The 22,447-nt window shown below is 53.6% G+C and overlaps 1 protein-coding gene across 1 annotated transcript; it reads right to left on the bottom strand.

The window, feature by feature from the left end:
* Window positions 1-8,147: 8,147 nt before the first annotated feature.
* On the bottom strand, window positions 8,148-21,257 carry FAM3D (FAM3 metabolism regulating signaling molecule D; the record flags this gene model as incomplete). The annotated part of the gene is made up of 6 exons (XM_028486809.1): window positions 8,148-8,620; window positions 11,764-11,890; window positions 12,636-12,720; window positions 16,607-16,657; window positions 19,681-19,739; window positions 21,134-21,257. Coding segments are annotated over 6 exons (533 nt in total), but the record flags the coding sequence as incomplete, so codon positions are not given.
* Between the last annotated feature and the right edge of the window lie 1,190 nt (window positions 21,258-22,447).

The following is a 22,447-nucleotide window of genomic DNA, read 5'->3' as shown; positions in this document are numbered from 1 at the left end:
CTCTCTTGCTCCTGCACCCACCTGGGCCAGGCTCCCCTGGCGCTCGGGGAGGGGGGGGTCAGGGAGCCTGTACGCAGGGCAGTAAAGAGGCGTGTGTGCAGAAGACCAGGGAGCCTGAGAGGCTGGGCAGCCCAGGTCTGTTTCAGAGATGGAGAGATCAGACTCCAGCCTTGCCCTGAGCCTCAGCCCGCTTTCTAGATGCAAATCTTAGCTGTGAGCTCAGGGAGGGAGGCCGGCGGGCAGTGCCCGGCTGAGGCTCCAGGGAGCCGGCGGGCGGTGGGTGAGGGCTCCCACCTGGCTGATGCAGCCCCCCTTCCCGTGTCCAGGGCCCCAGCAGGACCCTCGGGGGCTCCTACCTTCTTCCCCTGGGCAGCTCCCATGGCATGAAGCGGGCGCCAGGCCTGGGGGTCCTCCCTGCGGTGCTGTCTCAGGAGCCGGGGCCCGAGGGGTTCCCTGGGCCAGCGCCCCCCGTCCTCCGGCGGCTCATTCTCCTCAGGCACAAAGGCGGCTTTCACAGCTGCTCCTAAGCCGGCAGCTCCTCAGACAGGCTTAGGGTGATTGATCCTGACCGAGGGGCCCGGTGTCCCCGGGCGGCCACATTCCCTCCTGGGGTCCCTGTGGCTTCTCACCTCCTGCACCCCTGCCCCTCTCAGGAGGGGACACTGAGGCAGCCGGGGTCGGGGAGAAGCCGAGCGGTCCTCTGCCCTCTGTAGCCGGCAGCTCGGCCCGGCGGGTGACCTCTGGCGGCCCGGCGGGCAGGCCTTGACCTTCTCGCCAGCGGACAGGCCCAGACGGTGGAGGCTGCCTGGGGCGGCCGGGGTGGGGGATCGGGCGGGCTTGTGTGGGGATGTGACCTTCAGGCTGCTCAGCCCCATTAATAATAGATCTCAGAAGACACTCGGGGCCGGGGTTCTCCCCGAGCAGAGACGCCGCGAGCAGAACACTTCATTCACCGGCACGGCCGTCCAGGCAGGGCGGCTGGTCTGGGCTCGGGCCAGGAAAATATCTGGAGGCCGGCTTCCAGGCTGGGAGCCAAGCTCTCAGCGTCCCCCCGCAGTCACCCTCCTCCTCACTTCCACCCCTTTCCCTCTGCTGGTTGCCAGCCTGGAGCAAGATTCAGGCTGGAGTCACCTTGGCCTGGAGTCGCAGCTCTGTTCCTCACGTGATTTGACCTCTGAGCCACAGGTTCACCTGCGTGCGGGGGGTCAGATAACCACAGCGCACGGGGCCACTCTGAGAGCTAGAAGGGAACGTGGGTGCAGCTGAAGCCATCATCTTGTTACAGCTTAAATCAGATGCCGTCATTCCCTGCTTTATAAATCTTCCTCTTGACCAAAGCGGAATGACAGTGGTCCCACCCAGTGGGGCTGTGAGGGTGAAATGAGGTAATTCATGTAAAGCTCTGAGCAGAGGATTAGGACGACAACAATTCTCCACAGACTTTAGATGCTGCTGTTATTATGCTGTTAATAATTCCAGTGATTAACCCATTGCCCACCGCCAAGTCCCGGGTAACCAGTCTGATTAAGCACAAAACCCTTTCCCAGGAGCTGGGTGGGTGAGGAAACCCTGGCACCATTCCCTTTCCTCCAGCACAGTGCCTGGCGCAGTGATTTATGACACAGATGATTTATGAAATGGCAGTTGGTGGTGAAGAGTCAAGGATTAGATATTCTAGATCCAACTTTGCTCAGAGAATGGAATCCCCCCTGGTCCATGAGATCTGATTTATCAAGTGTTGCTTGCCTCTTGGACTTCGTTTCCCACACCCCTATCTCCCTGACAGTTCCTGGTCTTACCACTTTCCCCTGTACCTCAGGACCTTTGCACTTGTTGCTCTCTCTGCCTGAAATGTTTCCCATCTCTCTCCCTGACTCCATTTTTTGATCTTTGCATGATTCTTTCCTCTTTATCCTTCAGGCTCAATTATCACCTCCTCAGAGAAGCCTTCCCTGATTCCCTATTACAAAGTAGCCTCCTGAGCTCTCTGTTTATTATTTATTATAGCACTTGTCAGAAACTGAAATGATCCTATTTCTGTGTTTATTGTTTGTTTTCCCTACCTGAATGGCAGCTCCACAAAGGCTGGGACCTGGTCTGTCTTGTTCATCAGTTTACCCCCTGGGTCTAGAATAGAGCTTGGCATGTTGCAGTCACTCAGTAAATACTGGTGGAGCAGATAAATAAATGATGGAGGATTAGATGGAATAGCCTAAGTATGTAGAATGCTTAGCACAGCCCTGACTCACCACAACTGCTCCCTGTATGGCAATTATCAATACTGTTACTGTTGTTGCTGTATCTCCCCCAACACCTTTGCCCCCTCCAGCCAAGCAAAAGTGTGGTTTCTTCCTCCCCTGCTTCTCCTGGTCCAGCCCCTGCCTCAGTTGCTCCCCGTTCCTTTTGTCCCTGTTCCAATTATGGCTGGGTACAGTTTCTGATATCCTGCAGTAAGGAGAGCATCCACAAAATTAGAAAGAGCAGTGACTAAATTAGCAGTCAGCCAGAGCAGTAAAAACGCCATAAGTCAACCCTGAAGATCAAACTCTTTGTCAGCCATCCCATAATTATCCACTGGCTTGGCTCTTGGTGGGATGGGAAGAGAGAAAAGGAATTTTATACATTTATTAATTTTTCCCCATCTGCTTGGAGTCCTGCTGAAATATGGCTTACGAGCCACACTGAAAGCCTGCCTGACTGGAGGCCTTGATTGGCTGAAGGTCTGAAGCCCGGCTCCTGGCAGGATGTGGGTCTGAAATGCAACTTTGGACCCCGTGCCATGGGTAGGAGGAATGAGGGTTGTGGCCCTGGAGCCCAGCTCAGGGCCTGACACCGGGGAGATGCTTGGAATACAAACACACATGATTTATGGAACGACGATTGGTGGTGAAGGGTCAAGACTAGCTGTTCCAGATCCAGCTTTGCCTGGTCTCACTGTGTGGCCTGGGCACAGCTCTTAGCTTCTCTTTCTTCATCTGCAAAATGGGGATAAAATTCTGCTCCCTCCTGACCCACAACCTTGTGGAGACAAGCAAGAACTGCAAAACGTGGGAGGGTTTTGAAAAGAGGAGTTCCACATCTCTCAAACCCACCCCTCTCCATCATTCCCAAAGAATGATGGTAGACGGTGAGACCCTTAACTCAGAAATTCTGAGCAGTTTTCAAATGTCTTCAGAGGCAGGCAGGAGGAGGAGGAAGGGGAGGGGGAGCAAAAGGGGGAAGGGTACAGGGGGACAGGAAACACTGTTTACCTCAGAGTAGTTTTAGGGCAAGTGTTTCTGAAGAGGAGTCTGTTTCCTATAGTGATAGAGATAGACTGGAATTCCAATCTTTATTCTGAGGCTCCTTGGCTGTGTGACTTTGGACAAGTCACTTGACCTCTCTGAGCCTCTTTTTCCTCATGTGTAAAAGGAATAACAAGGATCCCCACCCCAAGGGGCTGTGAGGATGAAATGAGGTAATTCATGTAAAGCTCTGTGCAGAGCATATTTGGACAACAGCAATTCTCCATAGAAGTCAGGTACTACTATTATGACGCTGCTAATGATAGTGGTGTTACGTCCACTGCCCATTGGTAAGTCCCTGGTAACCAGTCCACGTAGCACAACAGCTTTCCCAAGAACTGGGTGACCGCAGGGAAACCTTACCACCCTTCCCTTTCTATCTTGGGCTGCCACCTACTGGCTGGGATCAGAACTACAGCTACTGGAAAGACCTCTCTGTGGCTTAGGGAACAGATACACCCCCTCCCCTCACGGTCCCATCCTCACTCCGGCGGGAGAGCAGTGGCGGGTTGGTGGGCACGGTGTACGGAAATATAAGACTCAAATTCCGAGGTCATGAGTACCTTGCAGAGATTCCTGAAGGCTTGTCCACCCCAATGATGAGAAAGTCAGTCCCCAAGTCTTGTCCATTATACTTCCTGAATATCCCTGAGACTGGTCCCCTTTTTCCATCCTGTCTCCTGGCCAAGCCACCACCTTCTCTCCCTGGATGATACAGCAGGTTCCTCACTGGCCTTCCTGCCTCCACTCCCTTCTCCATACATCAGCCAGGAGGAATTTCTTACAAACCGCAAATCCGATCATGTCGACCCCAGCTTAAATCTCTCACTGTGTCCCCAGGGCTCCTGGGCAAGGTCTGAGACCCTTTGGCCAAGCCCACGGGCCCTTTGGGCTCTCAGCCCTGCCGCTCAGCACTTGGGTCCCACTCTCTGCCCCTTGCAGGCCTGGTTCATGCTCTTGCTTCACCTGGCACACCCCTCCCTCCCCTCTGCCTGGTGAACTCTGACACACCCCAAGCCTCACCGTGGTTGCTGCCTCCTCCAGGGTGCCTTCCCTGCTCCTGCAATCTTTCCCCCAACATAGTCCTTATCAAGCCATATTGCCTCTTGATCTGTGTGCCTCCTAGGCTACGAGCAGGAGCCGTGCCTGGTTTTCTCCACCAAGGTATCCCCAGTAAGTACCCAGTTCCTGACACATAGCAGGTGAGCAATAACTTTTTGCTGAGCGAGGAAACTGACTCTTAGTGGGTAATAGACTCAGCGTTACAGACTCAACTCTCTACAGCTGTTTTTTTTTGGACTCTCTGTCCTGCCCCAATCTCAAACTGACCTGGGGGTCCCTACAGTGGCCACAGTGCCCTGAAGATGACGTTGAGAGTCTGATGGGCGTTTGCCACTTTGTGATGCCCGCCCCAGCGAGGCCCAGGGTGGCCTCGAGAAGTGACGTTTAAGGACATTTCCTGCAGGCAGGGTGGTCTTGCCTCTCAGTCCAGGCCTGTGCTCAGTCCCATCCAGCTGGCCATGCCCACTGCCTCTCCCAGGATGGGTCCCCCAGAAGCTGACTTTGGGATGAGGATCTCATGCAGGTGATTTATTAAGGACTGGCCCCTGGGGGGACACAGGTAAGGGAGTGGGGGAGCAGGATGGGGAAGTGGAAGCAACTGAGCAAAGGGACGCTTCCAGGCAAAGTCCCAGCTTCAATTTGAGTCCACGGGGAACTCTGGAGTATAAATTAGGCCTCATGCTTGTCCTGCCCCAAGACCAGAAGCTGGGCTTTCACATTCCCAGCCAGGCAGTCATTAGCTATGGACCATCCCGGGCTGATGTGAACTCTGGCACTTCCTGGCCTCTCTTCTTTTTTTTTTTTTTTTTTTAACTAATTTATTTATTTTTGGCTGCGTTGGTCTTCCTTGCTGCACGCGGGCTTTTCTCTAGTTGTGGCGAGCAGGGGCTACTCTTCGTTGCAGTGCGCGGGCTTCTCATTGTGGTGGCTTCTCTTGTTGCGGAACACAGGCTCTAGGCGTGTGGGCTTCAGTAGTTGTGGCACGCGGACTCAGTAGTTGTGGCTCACAGGCTCTAGAGCGCAGTCTCAGTAGTTGTGGCACGCGGGCTTAGTTACTTCACGGCATGTGGGATCTTCCTGGACCAGGGATCGAACCCATGTGCCCTGCATTGGCAGGTGGATTCTCAACCACTGCGCCACCAGGGAAGCCCCCTGGCCTCTCTTCTTTACACCTGGGAGCAAAGAAGTTTCAAGGAGCCCAAGGGCAGTTCTCCCAAGAAGAGTGCAGACTGACCAGTCTCAGCACAAGCTGGGAGAGAGGACATGGGTGGGGCACCAACCTTCTCGCTGTGCTGCCTTTCCAAGCTCCCTGTCTCCAGGAGACCCTTCCCCGATTCCCTGATTCATCCTGTTGACGTTTTCTTTTCTTTTAATATTTATTTTATTTATTTATTGGTTGCCTGCGTCTTAGTTGCGGCTGGAGGGCTCCTTAGTTGCGGCAAGTGGGTTCCTTAGTTGCGGCACGCTGGATCTTTTTTAGTTGCTGCATGCGGACTCTCAGTTGCAACTCGCTGGCTTCTTAGTTGTGGCATGCGAACTCTTAGTTGTGGCATGCGAACTCTTAGTTGTGGCATGCAGGTGGGATCTAGTTCCCTGACCAGGGATCGAACCTGGGTCCCCTGCTTTGGGAGTGCAGAGTCTTAACCACTGTGCCACCAAGGAAGCCCCCTCCCCACCATTGACATTTTCTTCCTTCTTTGAAGTGCTGTGCAATGCAGCTTCTAAAAAAGTACCACAACCAGCTGGTCCTTTTTAAAGAGTGGCCCCTGCTGAGAGCTTTGCCTAGCCCTGTTCCTGGCTATGAACTCACTTTAGCAGTCTTTTTGGTTCTCTTTTAATTTTATAAGGTATTTTTGCTTGTTTTCAAGAAAAAAAGTCCAAAATACAGAAGTAGTGTATGTTAATCATGGAAACTGCCTGCACCTTCATCCCCAGAGAGGGTATCTGGCCAGATGTTTTCCCAAACATCTTATATACATATTTTCTTCTTTGACTTCTGGTGATGTGGCTATTTTATCTTATTTAATGTCCACAGGCCCCTGAGAGACTGATACCCTCCCCCCATTTCTCAAAGGAGAACTGTGGCTCAGAGAGGGGACGTGACCTGCTCGTGTCCAGCTAGCGGGTAGCAGGCCAGCGCTCAGAGCCGGGCCAGCCTTTCTGTCCAGCCATGCTGCCTGCGACGTGTAACTACCCATTAGACTGGAAGTGAGTCAGCTAAGAGAAACCGAGGGGCTTGGTCAGGGTCCAGGGCCTTCAGAAGCACCCTCCCCCAGCCCCAGGATTGGCCAATTGGTCCTGGGGGTCAGGAAGGAAGGGCACTGGGGTTCAGGGGCAGCCCTTTGTCAGCACGTCAGGTGTGGGAGGAGGGTCCTGCCACTTGGAACAAAAAGGGAGGAACGGAGCAAATCCATTTGCTCCTAGCGCTGTCAAGCGTTACATGGATGTGGGTGTCTGTGTAAGTGGTCGGGGGGGCTGCCAGCAAGCTCTCCCCTGAGAGCGAGCTACTGTGCTTGGGGTAGGTGGGGGTTATGGAACCGGCAGGGTGGCTGGCTGGCTGCCTTCTGCTGACTTCCGCAGTCAAGCCTGCTCAAAGCCCTCTTAGCCGGCCCTGATCATGGATCTTGACCCCAGGCGACTGCAGCCCCTGTCCCAGCCTGCCATGGCCCCCGTCACAGGTTCCCACACTCTGTCCTTCTCTACCCCAGGCCCTCTTGGCCCATTTGAAGCCCTGCCCGTCCCCAGAGCTTGGTAGCTGTGAGCCCCATGCCGGCGGAGTGCACAGGACTTCAGCTTCTGCTGTCCCCCTGCTTGGGGCGTTTGCACTTGGGGCCTGGGCATCTTCTCCACGAGCCTTGCAGTCTCCCTGGTACACACTCCAGGAGCCCGAGTACCAGTGTTTTCTGCTCCCATGCCCCCTCCCAGGATTTGGTCTGTCCCCCGCCCCCCGCCCTTCTCAGAGACCCCAGGCTGGGTCTTACCACCATATCCCTTGGGCCTCACCACTTCAGTGGCCTCCAGCAGCTGGTATTGACATCTCTCGGCCAAGGACTATCTGCAAAGGCAAGAAGGCCGCTCTTTCCCACATAGGTCAGACCAGAAGGGCCCAGGAATTCACATCAGCCCCAACACCAGCAGCCCTCCAACGACGGCCGATGGGAGTTGGTGTATAAGTACCCCAGCTCCCTCACCTCTGACGGAGATCTCTCAGGTGTGTGTCCTACACCGATTCCTAGGCGTTCCCCGTGGGATTAAGTTCCACTCACCCACAGCAGTAGTTGAGTCGACAACACACCCCTTCTTGGCTGCCTCCTCTTTCCTGTCTTACTTTCCCATCTGCTATGGGTGTTTTCTAGAATCGCTTCCCAAATAAACGACCTGCACTCGAATCCTTACCTTGGGGCTGCTCCCGAGGGAACCCACACAGAGGCAGCCAGGATGTTTTCCCCGAAGCCTTTCAGTCTGGCTGCTCCTTCCAGCCTTTCTCAGATCTCCTTGCTTCCTCCCCCTCTCCAGATCTGGCTTTTCTCCAGCCCTCATTCAAACAGCAGGTGAAGACAGTGTTCTCTGCGTCTGGTCCTCTGGCTGTCTCTGATCCTGTGGATCTTACACCTCACACTGGGAATCAAGGGTTCTTTCACACCTAAAAGTAATCCCTATGAAGCCGACCTCCTTTCTAGCTGCTTAACCAGGTGCTTGAAGCCGTCACCAACCTGTTGGAACTTGTGGCCGAGCAGACTCAGTCTACAGACCACTTCCACCCCAGGGGAAATGCTGCACATCAAGGGGTGGGGAAGTTTGTTCAAAATCATCAAAAATAAAATTTAATTGTGCTCAGGTGCAGGCAGTCCGTCCTGTCCTTCCTTGGGAGTGACAGTCGACAGTCAGAAGTCCCTGAAGGAAAGCACACCTGTTCTCTCCACAGACAGCCGGCTCCGGAAGGACCCTCTGAGGCTGGCCACCCCCGGGTAGGACGCCTCCACCCAGGGGGGGCTTTGTTTCCAACGGGGGAAGCGTGCAGGGTACTGGAGGACCCTCAGCACTTTCCACACTTCCGTTCCCTCTTCCTTCTCCTCCTCCGCTGGCCGCCAGCCCCGGCCAGTCTGGCTCGCAGTGAGCCTGGGCTCTGACTCCTAAGGCAGGCAGGAGCGTCCTCAGGCCCTGGCCCAGAAAGAGCCACAGCCGCCCTAATGTACCTTCTGGGGCACACAGCCCTCCAGGTCCAGCAGCTCCGGCCAGCCGTCGTATTTATTCGTGTCTGGGTTCTTTAAGAACTAGGGAGACAGAAGAGAGACACTGACAATGTTAGGACTCACGCCTGCATTTGCGTTGTGCTGGAAAACCTACATGGCTTCGCTTCATCCTCGCCACTGCCCCGTGAGGGGCATGGGGCGGTTGGATACTTCCAGCCCATTTCACAAATGGGTAAACTGAGGCTGGGGGCGGCAACTTACCCAAGGTTTCAGAGATGAGATCAGAGCCTAGTCACCACCTGTCATGCCCTGGACCGGGGGGGCTGGTACCAAGCACGTGGGGAGTGGTGCTTGAAGGGCTTTAGCCCCTCTAGGACATCCCAAATGATTAATAATAATAATAATAATAATAATAATAATAAGCATCCTAGCTGCAAACTATTATATGTAGAATGGATAAACAGCAAGGTCCTACTGTGTAGCACAGGGAACTATATTCAATATTCTGTGATAAACCATAATGGTAAAGAATATTAAAAAAAGAATGTATAGAATGTATATGTATAACTGAATCACTTTGCTGTACAGCAGAAGTTAACACAACATTGTAAATCAACTGTACTTCAATTAAAAAAGGAAGCATTCTAGCAATTCATGAACGCTTGCTCTATGCCAGGCACAAAGCACCTTCTGTAATTAATCCTCACAATAGCCCTAAGAAGTGCTTGCTGTTATCATCTCACCTTACAGATGGGGAAACTGAGGCACAGAGAACCAAAGTAACTGCCTATGGCTACCCAGTTGGTAAGTCGTGGAACCACTGTGTAATATTAATTAATATTAATGATAAATGTATAAAGAGAATAAAATCAGTTAAGATTGTGTTTAAAATGCTCAGGCTTAATTTATGGAAAAAAGAATGTAAATGATAAAATCTACAGGTGGGATAATTGTGGCTAACACTTAGGAAGGAAAAATAAATTCTAGATGCTGCTTCTCTGAAACCCTGTTTCCCATGTGGGAGAACAAAAGACAGACAGGTTTTAATCACGTCAGGGTCTTTGGTTCATTTTTGGGTGATGGGTTGCAGTCAGCTGATCATAGACGTCAGGCAAAAGGTGGTGCTGACTCTTCTCTACTTACGTGCTTCCTCTCTGCTGTAATTGGCCCAGTTTTGTTGGGTCTGGAAGCTGCGCTTTAAGGAAGAACAGCGCCCGCCCGGCCTCTTCCTAGAGAGTCCTGCCCCTGACACCTTCCAAAGGGACACTGGAGCCCCAGGCCCCTGCCCCCTGTGTCCTTCACCCAGGGGGCATAAACAGAGGGTCCTCTCCTTTTCTCCTTTAGCACAAGCTACTTTGCACTATTCCTTACTTAAAAAAAAAATTATTTATTTTTGGCTGCTTTGGGTCTTCATTGCTGCATGTGCGCTTTCTCTAGTTGTGGTGAGCGGGGGCTACTCTTCGTTGCAGTGTGCGGGCTTCTCATCGCAGTGGCTTCTCTTGTTGCAGAGCACGGGCTCTAGGCGCGCGGGCTTCAGTAGTTGCGGCATGTGGGCTCAGTAGTTGTGGCTCGCGGGCTCTAGAGCACAGGCTCTAGTTGTGGTGCACGGGCTTAGCTGCTCTGCAGCATCTTCCCGGATCAGGGTTCGAACCCGTGTCCCCTGCATTGGCAGGCAGATTCTCAACCAGTGTGCTACCAGGGAAGCCCTGTTCCTTACTTTTTAAAAGTAATTTCTAATTACCTGAATATATTCTCTTGGAAACACACACATACAAACCAGGTCAGCGTTTTCCAGACAAGGCAAAACCCCTTGCAGCCCAATCTGGCCTCACCTCCACCTCCCTGGAGCTCAGCACGAGGCTTCTTGACTGTCCCTTTTCTGCCTCCCGCAGCCCCTCCCCCTCCAGGCTGCTGGGTCTCTTGTCTGATTATTGCACTGGCTTCCTCCCTGCCTTCTGACTCGCGCCCCTTTCACAGTGCTCTCCATGCACAGGCAGGGAGGCCATTCTAAAAGTATGAGGACAGGAAATCCTTGGGGAAGCTACAGACCTGGATGAGAAACGCATCCCTATCACTGAGCAAGCTGGTTAAAACTTCTCCAAGGCTCTGGATCCTTGTCTGTGAGATGGGATGGATGCTCATTGTACCTACCTCGTTGTGGGTTAAATAAGATCCTGCAGGTCACTTGCTCAGCCGTGCCTGCACAGAGCAAGCACTTGCTGAATACTAGTCTTTCTTGTTACCAATCTGATCTGGTCACTCTCCTGCTTAAGCCTACCATGGTTCCCCATTGCCTCCAGGACAGAGTTCCCTTTCCTCACTGGTCCTATATATGTCTGAATCATTGACCCTTAGCTTCCCGTCTTGGATCCGGGCAGAGCTGAACGTTCTCACCACCAGAGACTGGCCAACTTCATGCTGGGGAAGCCTGGCCAGTTCTCCCAGGTTTTGGAATTGCTCTGAGCTGGGGATGCACAGATGGTGATTGTCCTGCAAGGGGTGCGGGGGAGAAGGTGCAGCCTTTCCTTGGGGCCCCCAACCGTCTGACTCCCCCTTCCTCCCGTGAGTGCTCCTCAAACCCCACCTCTGGATGCCTCCCGGGTGCACTCTGCTCGGGCCACCCCTGGGTGGTGACTGTGTAGCCCAGATCATGGACCCCTCCTAACTCCCTCCGCATACTCAGGGGGGCCCTCCTGCGTCCCCTTCTTGGTGCAAGTTCACCCTCTCCAAGGGAACTTAGAAGGGAACTTGGGGCTCCCCTGGCGCAAACCTGCCCCTTTACAGGTGGGGAGACTGAGGCGGGGGGTGGGGAGGAGGGGATCGCAGAGGGGACCAGAAGCTGGGTATCCCACTCCCTGCTCTGGACTCTCCCCCTGCCCCGTCAGGCGAGCTTCACCTCTACATTCCTTTCCCTTTCCTCCATGCCTTAATTGTCTTTCATCCTTTTTTTTTCCCCCTCCTTTTCCTTCTCCTTTTTGGTACTTACCTATGTCTCTATGTATTTATCTATGACCCACCTGGTCAAGGCTGCTTCCTGCTGGGGGATTTGCCAATCGGGCCGCCCTGATCTCCGGGGTGGACGACCGCTGGGTAGTCCTCCTCACATTTTGCCCCATGCGTCCTTTCCAAGCCACCCCAGCCCTTGTCTGTCCATTCCTGGCATATTGTCCCCCGCAACTCCCATCGCCTCCTTCACTGGGACAGGGAGGCTGCCAGGAACTCACCTCCTCAAAGGGGCTTTTACCGTTGATGTCTCTGGCCCCTAAGAAGACCCAGCTGTCCCGGAAGCCCAGCTGCTTTGCGTAGGTGCTGCCCAAGTTGGAGAAGAGCTTCCTGATTTCGTCATTCATCCTGCAGGGGACCAGAGAGGACGGTGAGCTCGGGATGGGAGGAGGGGGAGCGTCTCAGGCCCTTGGCTCACCCTCCACCCCTCCTCCAGCGAGGGCAGCAGCCTCTCCGGAGCTCAGGGGAAACAGGGCGGAGCGGCCAGGCTGCTTCTCCGAAAGCCAATCCGAGGGGCTGGCGAAGAGTTACAACGGTTTTGCTTCTTTTTGCAAATATAATACACGTTCACTTGGAAAATATGGAACTTTACAAAGTAACTAAAAATTACTTAGTTTCACCCCCCTTGACATAATCATTGTAAAATTTTGGTATATTTCCTTCATGTCTTTTTCCCCTCGTGCACTGTGGGATTATACCAATTCTTTTGTAAACTTCTTCTTTTTTTTTCTTTTTAACTTAGTACTAAAGGGTGGACATTCTTCCGTGTCCTTAAATATTTTCTACGTCATCATTTTTGATGCAGTATATCCTCTTTTATGTATATATAATAATGCGTCCTATATCGCCATATATCGTGATTTCTGTCACGAGTTCGCTATCACCGGACAGGGAGAGTGTGTCCAGTTTTTCACTCTTGTGACCACGGCTGTGATGAACCCCCCAGAACATCTCTTTGTGCGCTTGTCTGCTTGGTTCCTTAGGACAAGGTGTCAGAAGCTGGAGCCAGCAGGATAGTAGGAGAAGGACTTGCAGTTTGGAGGTGTTTGATTCGCTTGTCCCCGTGGCCAGGCAGGCGGAGGTTCCCACTTACTTGGTCCCTGGGTCATCGTAGGAGGCCACCAGCACCAGCGTGCCCTCTGGAATTTCTTTAAGGAATTTCACCAGGAGGTTAGCATCTGTGGGAGGAAGGAAAAACGACATGCTGGTCATTTAGGAGAAAGACGGCTGGTCATTCTCATCCTCTCCTATGGCCCTAACGATCCAGGAACGCCCGGGCAGCCTGACACTGAGCTCCATCTGCACAGAGTGAGGGCATCCTCATTCAGCTGGTCTGGGGGTGGTTCTAGGATTTGAAAGTTTCCCAGGCGATTTTGCTCTGCAGCTGGGGTAAGAACCATGGTGTAAGGGCCCTTGGAGGTCTACCCCCACAGGCCACTGAGCACAGTCACCTCTCAGGAGCTCCGCTGCCCCTTCTACACTGTTTAAGATGCACCCAGCCTGTCTGTGCTGACTTTAGAGGGTACACCCATTGGGCACCTCGGGCCACTAGAGAGAACATGGGGCTTCCACAACTCTCCAGCTTATGTCAAGGAGCAAGGCTCCATTCGCATCTCTAATGCCTGCCTGCACTTGAGAGATCTCTGGATTGAACACAGAGCAGGTCTGGGGACAGCACCCGGGGAGGCATCAGCGTGCAGCTTGCCTCAACGACACTGATTTTTTTTCTGTTGTGCTCATTTTTATGGTCACCTTCCAGGCATAAAAAAAGATGATGGGGGCTTCCCTGGTGGCGCAGTGGTTGCGCGTCTGCCTGCCGATGCAGGGGAACCGGGTTCGCGCCCCGGTCTGGGAGGATCCCACGTACCGCGGAGCGGCTGGGCCCGTGAGCCATGGCCGCTGGGCCTGCGCGTCCGGAGCCCGTGCTCCGCAACGGGAGAGGCCACAACAGAGGGAGGCCCGCGTACCGCAAAAAAAAAAAAAAAAAAAAAAAAAAAAAAGATGATGGCTTTCTACTTAGGGCAGTGATATAATTTCCTTTTAAGATATATTTATTTAGGTTAAAAAAAAGTGAATGAACTGATTTAAAGGAACACACGAACAGTGCAAATAGTACTCTGGATAAGGCATAACTTATACAGAGGGCTCTTGAACAGTGCACGAAGTATGGGCAAGATTGGCCTGGTGGGCAAAGCAGGGGCTACATCTGTCAAAGGAGAATAATTAATAGCCCTGCTCAGAGCATTTCTGTAAAGCTCAAATGTGACGATCACTCTGGGCTTGCAGTAAGTGCGTTATAACAGAATTACAATTATTAGCAGGATTGGCTACGTAATTTTCAGGGCCCAGTGCAAAATGAAAATGTGGGCCTTTTGTTGAAAAATTATTAATAATTTCAAGATGGTGAAGGCAGAGCATCGAATCAAGTTTCTTCTAAGCAAGGGGCCCTGTGTGACTTTCCTGCTCGCAGCCTGCATGCCCGTGAAGCTGCCCTGATTCTTACTATTCTGTGGGTATCCCTTGAATTCAGAGGAAAACTCAAGTCCCCCAAGCAAGGCCAGCCACCAACTTGCTCTGTAACACGGAGGCCTCCAGTCAATGACCACAGCAGCCCTTCGACTCTTGAGACAAAAGGTGGGAGCTCTGAAAGTACCATTAATTCGTTTGAGCCGTCAGCAGACATCAAGAGCTGGCTCTTGTCTGGGATGGACGGTGGATGTTTGGAAAAAATGAAGTGTGCCTTCTGATAACTATATTCTCCCTTCGAAAAGTCATCTTTTTTTTTGTCTTCTGTGGGAAGGGGCGACTTGTTCTCAAAAGGCTTCTGTTTCTTGTTCCCCATCAGCCATGGTTACATCCAAGTTTATGATAAGGCATTATAAAACTTGGTTTATCTTTTTGTTTTTTTCCCTTTTCATTTTGACAGATGACCTCCTTGCTTCCGAATGACATGGATGGAGTGAGGGAAGCGGGAAAGGGAGATGAAGCTTCCCCGGGCTCCTCCGCCTGCCAGGCTGGGTCCCTCCCCCTGATTATTGGAGGTTATCATTTAATTCTCACATCCAGCTTATGAAGTGGAGGCCTATGGCTACCTCTATTTTATAGATGACAAAACCGAGGTTCAAGAGATGTCACCTGCCTCAGGTCACCCAACCTGAAACCTCTGACTCCAGAGATGACCTTTTCCATAACCTGGTCCCAGGCCACCCTGGACAGAGAACAAAGGAAGGTCCCCGCCCTCGGCCCATGGCCTGTCCCGCTCTCTCCTCACCCGTCTCCAACTCTGTCCTGTACCAGGAGGGGCTTTGCATGCCTGCATGTGGACACCCACCCTGCCTGTCCAAGCTCTGTCATTGCCACCCTCTCCTCCAGCAGCAGCCGTCCCCCGGCCACCCCTCAGTCCTATGGGTGTGTCTGTAGCATGGGGGACACAGCTGGAAGAGGTCTGCATGGGCCCTGATGCAGGCTCCAGGTCGGCACGTGCTCCGGCCCTGCAGACCCTATCTGTGAGGTGGGACTCGGCTGGAAGACGGCCATCGTGGGAAGCCCTGAGCCCAAGACACAGCCCCGGGCTCTAAGGCTGCTGTCGCAGGTCACCTTCTGAACACCTTCCCCCGCTGTGACTTTTGGGCAGCAGACTTCCATTTCCCACATTTCAGCCCCTCCTTTGTTCGTAAAGCCAAGAGGGCTTCCTGCTCTCTGCTGCTTGGTGATTTCTCCCCTTTTGGGCTCACATATTTAGGTGGGTGCAGTGAGGTAGGTTTTCCCTGGAGACGGGGGCCAAGGTGGGAGATTGAGGATAGAAGAAATCAGCTGACTGGCAGCAGCAGGGCCCTTCCGTTCTGCGAGGAGCTTCTGGGGTGAGGGGTCCCACGCTCAGCGCCCTTGATGCCCGAGCCCAGAGCTGGCCCTGTGATTGCGGGGACACAGAGGGACACTGAGTCGAGCCGGGCGCCGAGAAGGAGGCTGAGCTCAGTTCATCTATCCTGGCGGAAGCCGGTCCTTGCAGGACCCAGACCTCAGCTGTCTGCAAGGGGTCACCCTGCTGCTTTTTCACTCCTGCTGAGGCTCCTGGGTTGGTGGGGGGCTGGGTTGCCAGCTGGGCAGCAAGTGGCATATTGGCCCCGGGACTGATTCCACCACATTTTGGAAGATGTCTCAAGCCTGCGTGAGAGTCCCGCCTCCACCCACAGCTCTGCCGGGCGGCGTGTCGGGGAGCAGGCTGCTGGTGGGGACTTAGGTATCCTGGCCTCCAGCCCAGGTGAGTCGGTGCCCTGTTGCTGGGCTGTGCTAAGGACAAGGAGGAAGTGACTTCCCGAGTAAGGGGTGTCCATGGGTACAGAGAAGCTCAGAAAGCATGTCTATGTAGAGAGAAGAAAAGACATCTGCAGAAAGATGCAGAGAGCTTGGCGCCTCAGAGCTGTCCTTTCTGGGCCTCGGGAGGCCTTGTCCTGTCCTTGGGCTCGATAGCGACCCTGCAGCTTTAAAAAACTACCTTCTACCTAGCAGAGCAAACTGGGCCACATTCGCTCGTCCTCAGCATTTCAGTACACACGTGCCTGGCTTCCCATTGCCAGCAACAGCATTTCTTTGCCTGAAGGTCTTCTCTGGCCTCCACATCCTCCTTTGTACCCTGGGGCAGTCCAGAAGCGTGGGAAGTGCCAAGGATTGGGGTAGGAGCACCCCGGCTCCCTTGCCCCTCGGGGTGTCTCAGGGGCACATGTTCTACACTGGCTCCCCGCAGTGATCCATGGCTCCGTAACGCTCTGCACTGGCTGCCTTCCTTTCCCTGGCTCACTCCCCCACTCCCTACTGACATTCCCTGAGATCACCTCCTCCCACATAAACACCGCACTTGATTCCTTGCCTCAGGATCTGCATCAGGGAACGCGCAGTAAGACAGTAGAAAGGAGTTTCAAAGGCAGCAGGACGGCTCTCCCCACTGTGACGCTTTCTGATTGGGTCCCTGGAAACAAGAGCCAAACTCCCTGGCACCCAGGTAGCCTCTTGCCACAGGAAGGAGCTCAGCCCGCCCTCGACTTCAGGGCCAACAGTGGTGCCTACCTCCAGAGTACATGTCGAAATATTTCTGTGTCATCTCCTTTCCCGTGGTTCCTAAGGGATAAGAGAGCAGAACTATTATTTGCCGTAGCATGTCATTCTGTCTTTCATTTTGTGGAGAGTGGCTACTCTGTAGTCTAAGGTCTAAAAATAGAATAGAATAATAGTGGAACAAAATTAGGTCCTGTAGAAAGCATGCAGGACTAAATTAGGTGCCCCGTAACCATGGGGCTGATCTGAGAGGTACTAGCACATAACGGTGCAGGCTCTCTGGAACTGAATGGAATCCAAGCAGTCTGGGTTTGTGTTCTGCCCTGCCACGTCCTAATGCACGACTTAGCATTTGACCTCAATTTTTGCGTCTGTACCATGGGCTGTGGGAACTAAATGAGATGTATTTAAAATATATGCATGTGAGAGAAATCTTACCTATAAAATAGTAACTAGAAAAACTACAACCATCATTACTAGTCTCAGCTAAATAGGAGCTCTGCAATTTGAGTGCTCCAACTCTTGAAGGCAAAGGGATTTGCAGTGGGCTGAGGTGTACTCAGTGTCCTGAGTCCAGTAATCTGGATTGCCTTGGAGGGCTTTGCAAAGGGTACAAATCCTACAGGGAATCAGGTATTCTGGAGGAAAATTGCAATTCTTACCTTTGGCCACTGGATGGGGGTGTTGCAGAGGGGATGGCAGCTCTAGTTTCCCCTTCACTGCCCCCTCCCCCTAATTCAGTTGGTAGATTTGATAAGAGGGTGGCGACAGGGGCCTGGGTAGTGGCAGCTCTGCTGCCGGGTGGGAGCAGGCTCTCACTGCAGTCCCCCCTGAATTGTTGGAGACACTAGTGTCCAAGCCCCTCCAGACACTTCACCTGGGGCTCTTGGGAAGGAATCTAGGAAGCCGGTGAAACTACTTTTGTGATCCTGTGCATTTGCGGATTTTTCTGGAACCGGCGGGAGGAGGTGTAGTTTGAACAGTTTCTCAAAGGAATCCCTGCCATCTAAAAGGCTGAGAAGTTGCAGTCCTTTTGTTGTTCTGGCTCGTTATGTAGATGAGGACCCTGAGGCCCTGAGAGTGATTTGTTAGACTTTCCACAGCTGGCATGCAGTAGACGCTGCGCATGTGCTTGGACACATTTCTAGTCCAGCGGGTAGTTTCGCTGAGTGATTAAGACCTGGAGTCAGCCAGAGCCAGTTTCAAATCTAGATGATTCTATTGGCTGTGTATCCTGGGCAAGTTGCCCAGCCTCTCTGAGCCCCCAGTTTTTACCTGCAGAACAGGGAAACTGAGCACAGCTGCCTTCTAGCATCGTGATGAGGATCAGTGAAATAGCTAGCACACAGTAAGTGCTTGATAAATGTTAGCTCTCAGTGTTATCAGTGGTTGTTTTTATCTTTGGGCTTTGTGAGGGATGGGGAAGGAGGCCTCCGTCTGAGCCCATCTCCTGGGAGAATATTCAGGCGTTTTCTCCCACGGTGGTCCATTTGGGGGAAGAGAAGCCCAGCAGGTTTCAGCCAGGTCGGCTGCAGCTCGAGCCCTTCCCTGCCCTCCCCACTGTGGGGTGAGTGGAGACTGGGTGGGACAGTTGATGTAAGTGAGGCTGCTAGAGTCTCCTGGGGCCTGGCGTGCCGGGGGTGCTCTGAGACCGTCTGGAGGGGGCCAGCAGCAGGGGGAATCAGGCCTCCCTCTCCTTCTCAAGACTCTGGAGGAGGAGCGGCCCCCCTCAGCTTCCTGCCCCTCCTGGCCCACACCCTTCCTGGACTCCCAGGAAGTTGGCCAGGGCTGTCCTCTGACCCCTGTCTGGCAAGGCTCCTCCTTTGTTCCAGGCTTTGACCTCTCCTCTGACACAGCAGGCTTTCTTGGCAGACGGGAAATGGGTCCTCTAGGAGCAAAGGGCCAGGGTTCCAATCCAACCCCGTCACTTCCTAAGTGTGGTCGTGTGGTCACACTGCACACAAGCTTGAACGCTTTTTTCTCCTGAGTGTCCATTGTGCCCTTTTTCCATCTGCTCTGACCTTTGTCCCAGGAATAGCTCTTAGATCCAGGCAAATAGCCCCCGTTCCCCAGATCATGTAAGAGCTGAAGGCAGACAGGAGGGGCTCGGCTGGGGCCACACCACCTGGTCCTTCTCGGTCCCTGTAACCTACCCCCTCCTGAAACATGTCCCTGTTCCTGGCTTGGCCTGCAGTTGGCTTCCTGTTCATCACCTGCTGGAGATGCAGGGTTACTGAGACTGTGGGCCTCCCTGGGTCTCCCTGCCTCTAGCCTCCCTATTCCAAGCTAGAAGGAGGTTTCAGGAAGGCAGGGCTGGGCCCTCAGGCCCTGCTCATAGCCTTTCCAAGCCTTCCTATTCTGCTCTACTTCAGGTCCACACTTCTTAGCAGGACACTTAGCTCCTCATCCTCTGGCCCTGCTGGTCCCCCAGCCTCACCTCTCACCACGCTGCTTCTATGTTATAGCCAGCGAGAGCCTGTGTGAACCCCCAAGCCCCTCTCCTCCTCCCTTCCGTGCACCCTGCACACTGTTGCCGCTGCCTGGAAGGAGCCTCCCTCTTTTCTCCTGGTCAACCCCTAGCATCCCTCAGGCCTCAGCTGACCATCACCTCCCTCTGGAAGCCTCCTCCCCCAACTACCTCCGCTGCCAGCTCTGTGTCCCCATCCCAGAGCTGTGTTTCCTTTTCCTTCATGTGTGCTCACCACCTTCTGATTTTTTTGTGAACTTCATGGGCGCCCACAGGGGGTTGTCAAGCCAGGGTCCGTCCTCCTTAGTTCACAGGTGACCCCCTAGAACTCCATACGGGGCGTAGCCCACAGTAGCTGCTGTTGCTCTTTGCCGAATGAGTGAATGAAGGCGTGCACTCAGCTTGTAATCTCACATTGTCCCCTATGGTTTCATGTGTGCTGGTTTAAGCCCAGACGGGGTCACGTTTCATAGGAGCAGCGTATCCTCCTGAGACAGGTGCACCTGGCAGGGACCTGGCCATGACTGCAGGGCAGACCAGCTCTTTTAGACCTGTTCCCACAGGCCAGCCAGGCTTCAGAGCAGGGTGGGGGCTTGCGGGGGGAGGATTGGCAACTCACTGTTCACCAGGGCGATGTTCAGGCCTCTGCCCACGTTGTTTTTCACAGGACTCATGATCCTGAAGAGCAAGAAGAAAAACAAAATACAACAGTTGGTCCCGAGTGTGGAGTGAACACTCTGGAACTCTGCGAGGGCCCACATGGTGTGATGCGGAAGCATCAGGAAACACACGGAATTATTTGGGCCATCTGTTTTCTCCTGGAAACGAGCGGTGGGCTGGATTCTCTGAGGAGTCTCTCATGGCACGTTTGGACCAGAACAGTCTGCCCAGGGAAGAGGGAAGGTCCCTGCCTGGGGCTCGGAGGTGCTGGAGGCAGGGTCAGCCCATGTCCCCAGGCTTGGCGGAAGGCAGAGCCCAGAAAGTTGCTCCCGTCCTGCCATGTCTGGGATCCCCAAGTGGAGCCCAGCTGTGTTCCTGTGGCCCAGCATCCATACCCCATCCTCTGGTATCCCTGGGAAAAGTGTACTTCTCCGTCTCAGGCCAGGAGGTTCTCAGCACTGACCTCTCTCCCAGGCCTGGACAAGCCAGTATCCTGTGCCCCTGGTCACAGTGATTGGGCCAGTGTGGTCATGTGACCCAGGCCAGCCAATGAGCCCCAGCCCTGGGACTTTTGCAGGGTTAATTCAGATGGGAAAGCTCTTTCCAGTGGGGTGCTAGACAGGGCTATTATGTCAACCCAGCTGGTGGCCTCCCTCTTTCACCACGTGAAGAAGTCCATTTTCAGTAGAGAAAACCGAATCTAATGACAGAGGAAAGCAGAGCTGAAGGTAGTGTGAGAGGGAGCCCTGATGACTTGGTTTGAACCCCTGGATTCAGCTGGTGCTGGAGCCCACTGCCTCTGGCCTTTTGGGTACGTGAACCAGTAGGTTTCCTTGTTTAGCCTAAATGATTTGGATCTAGGTTCAGAATCCGTACTAAAACACCTGTCTCTGACTTCTTTTGTAGGATGAACTTGCTGTCCCAGGGACTTTACTACCTAGAAAGCCTGGTATATAGTCTTTCTCCTGCACCTGGGTAGAAGCCCTGGCACCTGCTGCATCTGGGCTTTGATGCCTGGACCTTGATCTTGAACACTGCCCTTAGGCATCCCCCGTCATAGGAAGCCCAGCAGCTTGGCTATCAGACAGACCTGAGTTCAAATCCTGGCACTACCAAGGGTTAGCTGGGTCACACTGTCTGAGCCTCAGTTTCCTCATTTTTACAAAGGGGAGGATTATCGCCCCACCTCCAGGAATGCTGGGGGATTGAGGGAGACGATGCTGTAAGGCGTCTAGCAAGGTGCTGGCAGATTTGCAAGATGTTAGGATTATTATCATGTGTGACCCACCCTCCCAGAGTAAAAGGAAGCATGTCGAAGGTGTGGTCTGGTCTCTAGGGCCTGCCCTCGAGGCCTCTGAACTTGCTAATGAGTGAATTAATGAAAGAAAAGAAAAGAAATGCCAGAAACTTACGTTTGGCCTTCAAAGCACATGGACGGGCCCACGACGTTGGCGGCCCCGCTGCTGATTTTAAACACAAAGAAGTTGTCTGGGCAGGATTTGCTGAGGCCACACTTGGTCTTCACCAAGTGTGAAGCTGGGGAGGGAACAGAATAGCTTTGGTGGCGGCAGCTAAGGAAGGGGCCCAGGAGGAGGAGAGGGGCAAGGACAGGGGGCCTCCTCCCAGAGATGCCTTCCCTGACCACCTAGGTCTGCGGATTTGCCCCTTTCTGTGCTCCCACAGTGCTTCCAACAACCCCATCAAAGACACGGGACGCTGCGTGTCTGACCACCCAGCGTTCATTTCCGGGTTTCCCGTCGCAGCCCCAGCCCTGGCACAGCTGCTGGCTGCCCGCAGGCCTTCGGTAACTGTGTGCAGAACAGTGGGCGGTGGTTAATGACCCGAGTCACCGTGATTAAGGGATTCTCTTGAGAACTTTCTCTTGAGACATGGCAGCCTTTTGAGCTCACAGAGGCCCCTGTTGACAAGCTCCTGGGGGCCCAGCATGGTGGGTGGGAGCGCCCACCAGCCAGGTTCCCTTGAGCGTGTCTTCAACCTCCTTGCAAATCTGCTCCTTCATCTGTGAAATGGGCTAATGATGGTACCTCTCCACTGGGTTCTTGTGCGGGATTAATGAACCCAGGTTAATGCTCAGGGCTTATTGGCTATTCTTCTTATCACTCATTTCCAGAGCACTTACTTTGGGCCAGACCCTGAGATTCAAAGGGACCAGGCAGGTGGTTCTGGAACTTCCCTCCCGGGGCTTAGCATGGTCCCTGGAACCCACTGAGGACTCAATATGTGGGACCTCTGATTATTGTGGCTGCTATTAAGACCTGCGTCCTCTCCACACGGCCCTCCCAGGGCAAACTCTGGAGGCCTGTGAAAGGCGGAAGAGGCAGATGCACCCCCAAACACAGCCGCTGAGATGTCACCCACACTTTCAGCCTGGCAGTTTCTAACTTATATTCATGCATGTTGTTTTAACACCACCTGACAGTTCAGAAGGTGCCAGGAGGGAGGAGTGGGTAAACAGGGAATTAGAGAAAGTTCACCTGCAAAGGGAGAGCAGCGATCAGGCAGCCTCTCCTTCAGCCCCCGCGCCGGGCGTCTGGCTGAGCCGCGCCAGTGAGTGCTTGGAGCAAACCCACAGGCTTCCCAATAGATGCTGGCGCACGCCAGGGCCTTGCTGCCTGCTAGGCACTGTGGCAAGCCCTTTATCTTTACTGTCTTGTTAAATCATACCCATAACTCCCGAGCCTGCCATATAGGAGGCACTCGATACA

The sequence above is a fragment of the Physeter macrocephalus genome, unplaced genomic scaffold, assembly GCF_002837175.3.
Source record: "Physeter macrocephalus isolate SW-GA unplaced genomic scaffold, ASM283717v5 random_1674, whole genome shotgun sequence".
Lineage (NCBI taxonomy): Eukaryota > Metazoa > Chordata > Mammalia > Artiodactyla > Physeteridae > Physeter > Physeter macrocephalus.
The sequence above is the reverse complement of the archived record's forward strand: the minus strand, read 5'-3'. Positions and strand labels throughout refer to the sequence as shown.